General features: G+C 35.0%; 1 protein-coding gene across 1 annotated transcript; it reads left to right on the top strand.

The window, feature by feature from the left end:
* Nucleotides 1–1203: 1203 nt before the first annotated feature.
* Nucleotides 1204–6413, top strand: LOC116102758 (olfactory receptor 478). The gene is made up of 2 exons (XM_031387786.1): nucleotides 1204–1249; nucleotides 5340–6413. Exon 2 carries the CDS (start codon nucleotides 5369–5371, stop codon nucleotides 6311–6313), a length of 945 nt encoding a protein of 314 aa, XP_031243646.1. The 5' UTR covers nucleotides 1204–1249; nucleotides 5340–5368; the 3' UTR covers nucleotides 6314–6413.
* Nucleotides 6414–8892: the final 2479 nt, after the last annotated feature.

Here is an 8892-nt window from a genome sequence, read left to right as displayed (position 1 = left end):
GGGGGCTTGTGGAGAGGAAACTTGGAAGGGGGGTTAACATTTGAAATGCAAATAAATAAAATAACCAACAAAAAAAGGAAAATAATAAGATATATAAACAATTGTGTAAATAGTACCAAAACTTGTGGTGATAGGTTGCTGGGCCATTGGTTGTGTTTCTTACATGAGACATTCAACTACATGGAATTTTAGTTAATGGATATAAAATGAGTAAATTTAAAGTACATTATTAACTAAATCTGCCTATTATGAAAAAAGGCAACTTGGACATAGGAAAGTCAATTAAGACAACTATTACAATGGGGAAATTGAGCAAAGTGTACACTGTTAAAAGGGATGTAGGGGCTTAACAAGAGGACTTATCCCTGACAAAACCTTAAGAAGTCAGTCAGCTTACTAAACAATGGCCAGTGACTATAGACATGCTTAATTTTAGGCATTTGGGCCTAGATGAAGAAACAGGAAGGGCAGAAGCAGGTGAGAACTTGAGGTTATCCCTAATGTTTTTAATTCCTGGTGACAGTAGTACTTCAGATCCTGTGTTATGTATAAGTCCTCAGTGATTGTGACACTATACATAAGATCTTCACAAGCTCAAGCCAGCCAAAATCCCAGCATGAGCAGTGGAGGTGGATATGGAATCCCACCCCTTGCTGAAGTCGATTGCAAATTTATAGTTCTTGAGAGGAGAGCCAATTTTCTTGAAATTGGCTTAATAAATTTTTTAAAATGATAACAAAGTTATGTGGATAGGAAGGGATGTGGCTATGGGAACACTTGTGGTGAATAAGATCAAAATATATAATATAAAGGTGTCAAAATTAATAAAATAATTATTTTTTAAAAATTGCATATACAAAGTGAAATAAAGCTGTTACATTTTTAAATAGACAGCTGAGTACACATTAATCTTAAATACTGATATAAACATCAAACTATTCTCCTTTCAGATAATTTATTATATTTCTTAACTAAGAAATGAGAGTGTACTTGTGTTTACACAAAAGAATGAGGATTGATGAAGTCCTTGAAGATTACTAGTATTTGTGTTACAGGTGTTTGAAATAAACAATTCAATAGTAATTAGAGACTATTATAATGATCCCTGCTGTGTTCCATGTCACTTTTGATTCTATAGACTCATCAGGGAGATCTTCTAACAAAAAAATCAATAATAAAAGAAAGCTTAGAGTTGTATGATCATAGATTTGGATTTCTGTCAGCAGTCTGGACTGACTCATTTCAGGAGGTAAGATTTAGGAATTTGTGACTTAATTGGTTTCCCTTCACTGATGGAAGACACATATATGTGTTCTTCAAAATTGTGTTCACAAGCTATCACTTGGAGAGCATAAACACAATTCAGTATTCCCTTAGCATTTTTCAATGAATTAAATTTAAGTTTTTCTTTAAATAAGTATAATTAATTTAAATTTTTGTGGCTAAGTAGTCATAATTCAGTTTATCAATATTCCTAATTTATACAACTATAATATCAGAATCCTACATAGGTTTAACACCATCTAAACTTAGCACTCAAACACAGTGTTAGAAAAATTACTGTCATTGAAATAAATTGCCATGACAGGCCTTTATCAAAACATCTGAAAAGCCTACTTTGTGTATTATTCAATCTCAAACAGCATTGCAGACTACTAGACATTCTAGATAATGGGTAGGATATAAAGGCAAGAATCTTGGGAGGTGAGTCAACCTGGCCCCTAGCTATGTAAACCTAGGTTCACTTTTTAACTCTCTAGTATCCAAATGTATCCACTAGTACACTGTTCTGAAAGTTACATTATTTTCTTCCAATAGGCTGTAATTAGATAATATTATGCAAAGAAATGATTGTATACAGATAAATATACGCCATCACAATTTAGTTCTAAATATTCATGTCATATTTTGCATAATTAGGTTGAGATTTCAAATGGAGGAATAAAGTAATGATTTAATTGGTATTATTTAGAACAATAATTTTATGTACAAATTTCATTTCAAATTTCTTTCTATTTCTTTCTTATCCTTTCAATAAGATTGTATAACAATGTTGATTTTTTAAATGTCTTGTTTAATGGACAGACATTGTAAGCTATATTAATAACTAGAAACCTTTTATAAAAAGGTTGGCTATTAAAACTGAAATTGTGTGTGTGTATGTGTGTATGTTTTATTTTAAGTTCAAAGTTGTTCTCATCTCCATAATTAGAGACTGTCTTAGACTATCTGAGACCTGACTTAAAAAATACAGTAACATATGAATTAAAATGACTAGGCACAATGAAAATGGGGAAGACCTTGGTAATGGGGAACATTTGTCAAGGGACTCCTCTTTGCATACTGAACAGAGGCCCTTCTTTTCTAAGCATATGACCCGCAGTGCCATCTTCTTGTGTTTCTGTTTGTCTCCTGTAGTTTCCCTTATCTAGTAGGACAACTCCCTTGAGTGCCTTGCATCCTGAGGGTCTCTCAGCAGAATAGCGGGTGTCCTAAGACAATGTGTACTTTTATTTAAATCACTGTTCTTGGTTTCTACATCCAAAAATCCCTTTTAAGCCTTATTTCTTTTTCCAAGATTGTTCAAGTGCGGGCTTTGGTATTTAAATAAGCCTTTCAATGGTTCATTAGCCCTGTAATTAAATCAAGCTATTTTTTTGACTTAAGTTTTATTACAGTTTGATGAGAAGAGTTACATGATTTCAATTTATCTGAATTTATTAACATTTAAAAACATATTTTACATAAATACAATTGCATTACATTCTTGTTTCCCTTTTGTACCCCAACTTCTCCCAGAGACCCCCCCTTCAATACCTACAATACCTTTTTGTCATGTTATTTAAAATTTATAAAATATTATAACAATAAAAAGGAGTATTATAAAAGTTGTTTGATATAAAACAACAATCAATTTAACAGTCTTATGTAGATATTTGTCTACAGCAATACTGAAAATACATGTTTTTTTAATATAAATTTTAAATAACTCCAAACATTTACTGTATATTTCAAAATAATATATCACTACTAGTATGTTTTAAATGAACATAAATATATAAAGTCTTTTTGTTTGTTTGTTTGTTTGTTCATTTTGTATTTAGTAGGGCTTAAAATCTTGGCTCTTACTGTGGTACAAACCCAAAATAAGAACAATTTTTAGACATTGGATTTCATTGTAATAAGGCTGTACTTCAATGACCCTCACATCACCAAAGGATTTTACCTCCATTGTAGCTAAGCTGAGAGTTGATAGTTCTACTGTGCCAAGGAATGAATTGTAGCCATGATTTTTGGATACTGACTTCCTGCTATGGTCAAAGCTATTAGACTTGAGTGAGTGTCTTCATTTTCAGCCCACACAGAACAGGTTATATTCATTTAAGAAATGGTGTGTGTATTAAGATGGCCTATCCATAAAGTCATTCACCAACTGTTTCAATGAACAATGATTCTGCTTGGAGGGTGGGACAGACATTAGGTGAGGGTAAGAATCTTGTTCATTGGTTCTGATAATTTGGAAAAACATTCATCTCAGAGAAAGAATAACTTATAAAGCCATCTTCTTCAAACTTGATACAAGAGTTACAAACCTCAAGCAAAGCATTCAGTCTCACTCTTTGTTGTTCTCTTACAAGTCACCTCCCAATTTAATTGTCTATATTTCTTTTGACTGTATAAATACTTTTGAAATATGTAAGATGTTCTGAAAATCATAATATAGTGTAAAAACATGAAATAAACAATACTACTAATAGAGAGGCTGAGATAGGAGAAGCAAGATTTCAAGAACATTATGTTGCACACAGCAAGACACTGTCACGTACAACAAGCTGGAAGTGTATATGGATTGTACAATATTGGACCTATTTCTCCAATTACTAAATTAGAGGGACCATTGGATGACAGTCAACAAATTTCTAATTCCTCATATTTTTGGATTTCAATTGATTAGGATATGTTGGTAATATTAATTTTTGTATTAAGATATTAAGAAAAAGTAATTGTTACTTCCTGTTGTTTTTGTTATAAGAGGTGGAATTAAATTTGTGTGGATTTGTTGAAAGATTACTTTTCTGCTTATTCTAGAGTGAAGTTTCACTCCTTATGTTGATGTTTTCCATCTATTATCCTTTGTAGAGCAGGATTTATGGAAAGATATTGTGCAAATTTCGTTTTGTCATGGAATACTTTGGTTTCTCCATCTATGGTAATTGAGAGTTTTGTTGGGTATAGTAGCCTGGTCTGGCATTTGTGTTCTTGTAGGGTCTGTATGACATCTGCCCAGGATCTTGTAGCTTTCATAGTCTCTGGTGAGAAGTCTGGTGTAATTCTGATAGGCCTGCCTTTATATGTTATTTGACCTTTTTCTTTTACTGCTTTTAAAATTCTCTCTTTGTTTAGTGCATTTGGTGTTTTGATTATTATGTGACAGGAGGGATTTCTTTTCTGGTCCAGTCTATTTGAAGTTCTGTAGGCTTCTTGTATATTTATGGGCATCTCTTTCCTTAGGTTAGGGAAGTTTTCTGCTGTAATTTTGTTGAAAATATTTACTGGCCCATTATCTTGGGAGTCTTCACTCTCTTCTATACCTATTATCCTTAGGTTTGGTCTTCTCATTGCATCCTGGATTTCCTGGATGTTCTTAAAACTGAAATTTAACCTATTTTCTTGCCACTTACCAGATAACCAACTCCATTGTGACTGCTAAGTAGTTTCAGTTGAGAAAATTTACAAAAGTAATAAACTAAATTCAACCTGGAAATTCACATTCTGATTTCATTAATACATAGACAATTTTAGGTAAGTTACTATGCATTTTTGAACTTAGTTTCCTCATCTTAAATTGGGAATAATAAAAATACTTAACAATTTCATGGATATTTGAATAGAATTAGATATAAAATGGTAATTCGGTGTCTATCACCTAGAAAGCATGACATAAATGTTAGCTGCTACTCAGGCTCCAGTGTCCCATCATGAACATACACAAATTTGGGACTTTTGTTTTTATTTTTATTTGTTTGTTTGATATAACAAAAATTTAAACATTCTCAAACATTTCATTGTTTTATCCTTGCATTAACAGAATGTTTATGAAAGTAATGAAACATAATGAATGCTTCAAACATGTTTTCTGTTATTCTGCCTAGAAATATTAAACTATATCAATGCATTGTTCATAAACCTATAAACATTGTAACACAATTCTTAGTATAAAATAAAACAAAAATTAAATTCAGTCTTTTTAATAATTTATTTGTTTATAGTAACTTTCATCTATGAACTAATGAGAATGATATATTTATGAATTCCATTCAGAAATGTCATCATCACAGCCTTGATCTGGCAGCAGCTACACTGTCCCATGGCTTTCCTGAATGAGGGGAACCACACTGCAGTGACAGAGTTCATTTTATTTGGATTAACACATGACCCAGCCCTTAAAGTCATCCTCTTTATTATCATCCTGTGCATCTACCTGGTGACTGTATTTGGGAACCTCAGCACCATCCTTCTCATCAGAGTCTCTTCCCAGCTCCATCATCCCATGTATTTTTTTCTCAGCCATTTGGCTTTTGCTGACATAGGCTACTCATCTTCTGTCACACCCAATATGCTTATCAACTTCCTGGTGGAAAGACACATCATCTCCTACATTGGTTGTGCCATTCAGCTAGGTTCAGTTGTCTTCTTTGGATCAAGTGAATGCTTCATTCTGGCTGCCATGGCTTATGATCGCTTCATGGCAATCTGCAACCCACTGCTTTATTCAACCAAAATGTCCACACGAGTCTGTGTCCAATTGCTCTTAATTGCTTACATAGGTGGTTTTCTTAACACATGGTCTTTCACTATATGTTTCTATTCATTAGTCTTCTGTGGACCCAATGGTGTCAATCACTTTTTCTGTGATTTTGCTCCATTAATAGAACTGTCCTGTTCTGATGTCAGTGTCCCTGCAACTGTTCCTTCATTCACAGCTGGATCCATCATTGTAGTGACAGTGATTGTCATAGCCATCTCCTATATCTACATCCTCATCACCATCCTGAAGATGCACTCCACTGAAGGTCGACATAAGGCCTTCTCCACCTGCACCTCCCACCTCATAGCAGTCACTCTGTTCTATGGGACTATCACATTCATTTATGTGATGCCCAAGTCCAGCTTCTCCACAGACCAGAACAAAGTGGTGTCTGTGTTCTACATGGTGGTGATCCCCATGTTGAACCCTCTCATCTACAGTCTCAGGAATAATGAGATTAAGGGTGCTCTGAAGAGAGAGATAGGCAGGAAAATATTTTCTTAGAGGCATCCTTTATTCTGTGGAGTGTGTCATTGTAGGAACACACCAAACTCTAAGATTAAATCTTTTTTTAGACCCTTAAATATACTGACATTCTTCACTTGCTCAAGATTGCTTCTCATTAAGTAACTCTGCTGCTGTGTGCCATCACTTAAAAAATATCAAGTCACAGAATTCACACATCTATCATCACACATCTTTTTATGTTAGAAATATTGCAGCATATCAAGCAAATTTATAGCATATAATAAATACTATTAATTACCTTTTGCTGCTTAGTAGGTCAGCAGAATTTAATTTTATATAGTTATATCCTTTGTTCTCTTTGACCTCTGTATCTATTGTCTACATATCCTCCCTGATAACCAACAGTGGGTCCTCTCTGTGAATTTAAATGTTAGAAAACTTCACGTGTCTGAGATTCTGAAATGTTTTTCATTCCACCTGGATGAACTCAAATTCCATCCATATTGCTACAGTTAAAAATCAACTCTATTGAGGTGTGTGTGTGTGTGTGTGTGTGTGTGTGTGTTTGTGTCTGTATGTGTATGTGTGTGTGTGTGCTCTAATTTCTTTGTACATTCATTACTGACAGACACTAAAGTTGCTTCTATAGCTTAAGTATCTGAACTGAAAGTGATTTTCTGAATGGCATATCTTTGTGAGTTGCTACTTAAACTTCATTTAAGTGCATACCCATAAGAGGAATTGCTAGGTCACATGGTTAGACCACATAAAGGTTCTAATTTTTGATTTTAAATAAACTTGTACCCAGTTCACATACTGGCCACACCAACACTGTACAGGGGCTTTGTTTTCCCTACCCTCTACTCTCATCAACACTAGTCATTTATCTTTTTCTTTAGTGTGTCAAGATCAGTTTCCACTTTTACACTTATAAAAGAGCTGCACAATAATAGCTTCATTGATCATGTTCCAGCTCCTATTTCTAAAGGATGTGTGAAGAGAAGAAAGAAGTATGAGAAAGTGTATAAGAGGATGTTCTTACTGCTGCAGTCTGAGGCAGCTCCTGGTAGTGAGCAAATTTACAGACCATGGAGTACAGGAGGCATGTGATAATGAGTCCCAAAGAGCCTCAGATAGTCAGTCACCTTCCCCTTAGGGATTTCACTGCAGGGTTAACAAGGGCTTTTGGTTGACTACACTGTTCCTGATGATTATGGACACTGATTATCAACGTCTACATTCTCATTTTCTTTTGTGTGTATTCTGTAGTGATGTGTCCATCCAGTTGTCTACCAACTTTAAAATCAATTTATTTTTTCTTACTAATGAATTCTATTATTTTCTTGTTTATCCAGATGTTAAGATTGATCATATATCAGTTACCAAATATTCTCTCCAAATAAGTACACTGTTTTTTTTTTGTTTTTCTGTTTTCTTACTTTGATGTGTAAATGATTTTTAGTTAAACATAGTTTATTTGTTTATATTGAATTTTGTTATCTGAGCCTTTAAAGCAATAGCATTCCCATAGCCAATATGAAAGACATATCCCTATATTTTATTCTGGTTTAAACAAGTCAGTGTTTTTTCTGAATTCTTTTGTTTTCCTGAAAAGTTCTTATTTTTTAAATTTTTTAATGTATGTGGTTATATTTTCCCCCATAAACTCTTTATATATCACATTTTCATTATCCATTCAGCCATTGATAAAATTTTAGTCCTGTTCTATTTTTGAGATATAGTGAATAGAATGGCAATGAACATAAATGTGTATGTATCTCTATCATAGGTTTCAGACTCCTTGGGTTATATGCCAGGAGTTGGTATAGTTAGGTGGTTCTTGTTTTGGCTTTTTAAGAATCTTCCTGGGCGGTGGTGATGCATGCCTTTAATCCCAGCACTTGGGAGGCAGAGGCAGGCAGATTTCTGAGTTCTAGGCCAGCCTGGTCTACAGAGTGAGCTCCAGGACAGCCAGTGCTACACAGAGAAACACTGTCTTGAAAAAACAAAAACAAAACAAAACAAAACAAAACAAAAAAATCTTCCCTGCTGATTTCTATAGGTATACACTCTCATCCAGAGTAAATAAAAGTTCCCCTTTTGTAGCCCGTGCAGTTGTCTCGCCAGCAAGAAGACACACAGACACTAGGATCCTTCTACAGCAAGCATTTATTGCATCATGAAGAGGAAGACCCCGAGCCACTAATTGGCACTGCTTATATACACCACAGCATGGCGTGTCCACCCATGATTGGCTGTTTGCTCATCACCCCATGTGACGCCCCGGGATGGGCTGTGACTTGGCGCCTTTTCACTCTATGCACATGCGCAAACAGTTGTTTACCAGGAGTCGACAGCGGATATAGGCGCCATCTTGTCAAGGCGAATGCCTCTCTAGCTCTACCGCTCTCCACATCTCCCCCTTTTGTTTTAGTTAAAAGGGAAGGCCAAATATAGCAAGTCAGAGAGTGCTTTTGCTCTGCCAGGGCTCCTGTCTTAGGTCATTCTGCATCAAACCTGCAGCCTTACCCGTCATAGGATTACCCTCCCACCCCCCGCCTGAGGGCTCCGTGTCTTAGGTTGGTCTGTGTTTGGGGAAGGTTGCCCGTCTCTGG

This window comes from Mastomys coucha, unplaced genomic scaffold (genome assembly GCF_008632895.1).
Source record: "Mastomys coucha isolate ucsf_1 unplaced genomic scaffold, UCSF_Mcou_1 pScaffold21, whole genome shotgun sequence".
NCBI lineage: Eukaryota > Metazoa > Chordata > Mammalia > Rodentia > Muridae > Mastomys > Mastomys coucha.
The sequence above is the reverse complement of the archived record's forward strand: the minus strand, read 5'-3'. Positions and strand labels throughout refer to the sequence as shown.

Bases quoted from the DNA above. Each gene is read 5' to 3' on its own strand.
- LOC116102758 (XM_031387786.1), top strand. From the start codon at position 5,369: ATGGCTTTCCTGAATGAGGGGAACCACACTGCAGTGACAGAGTTCATT.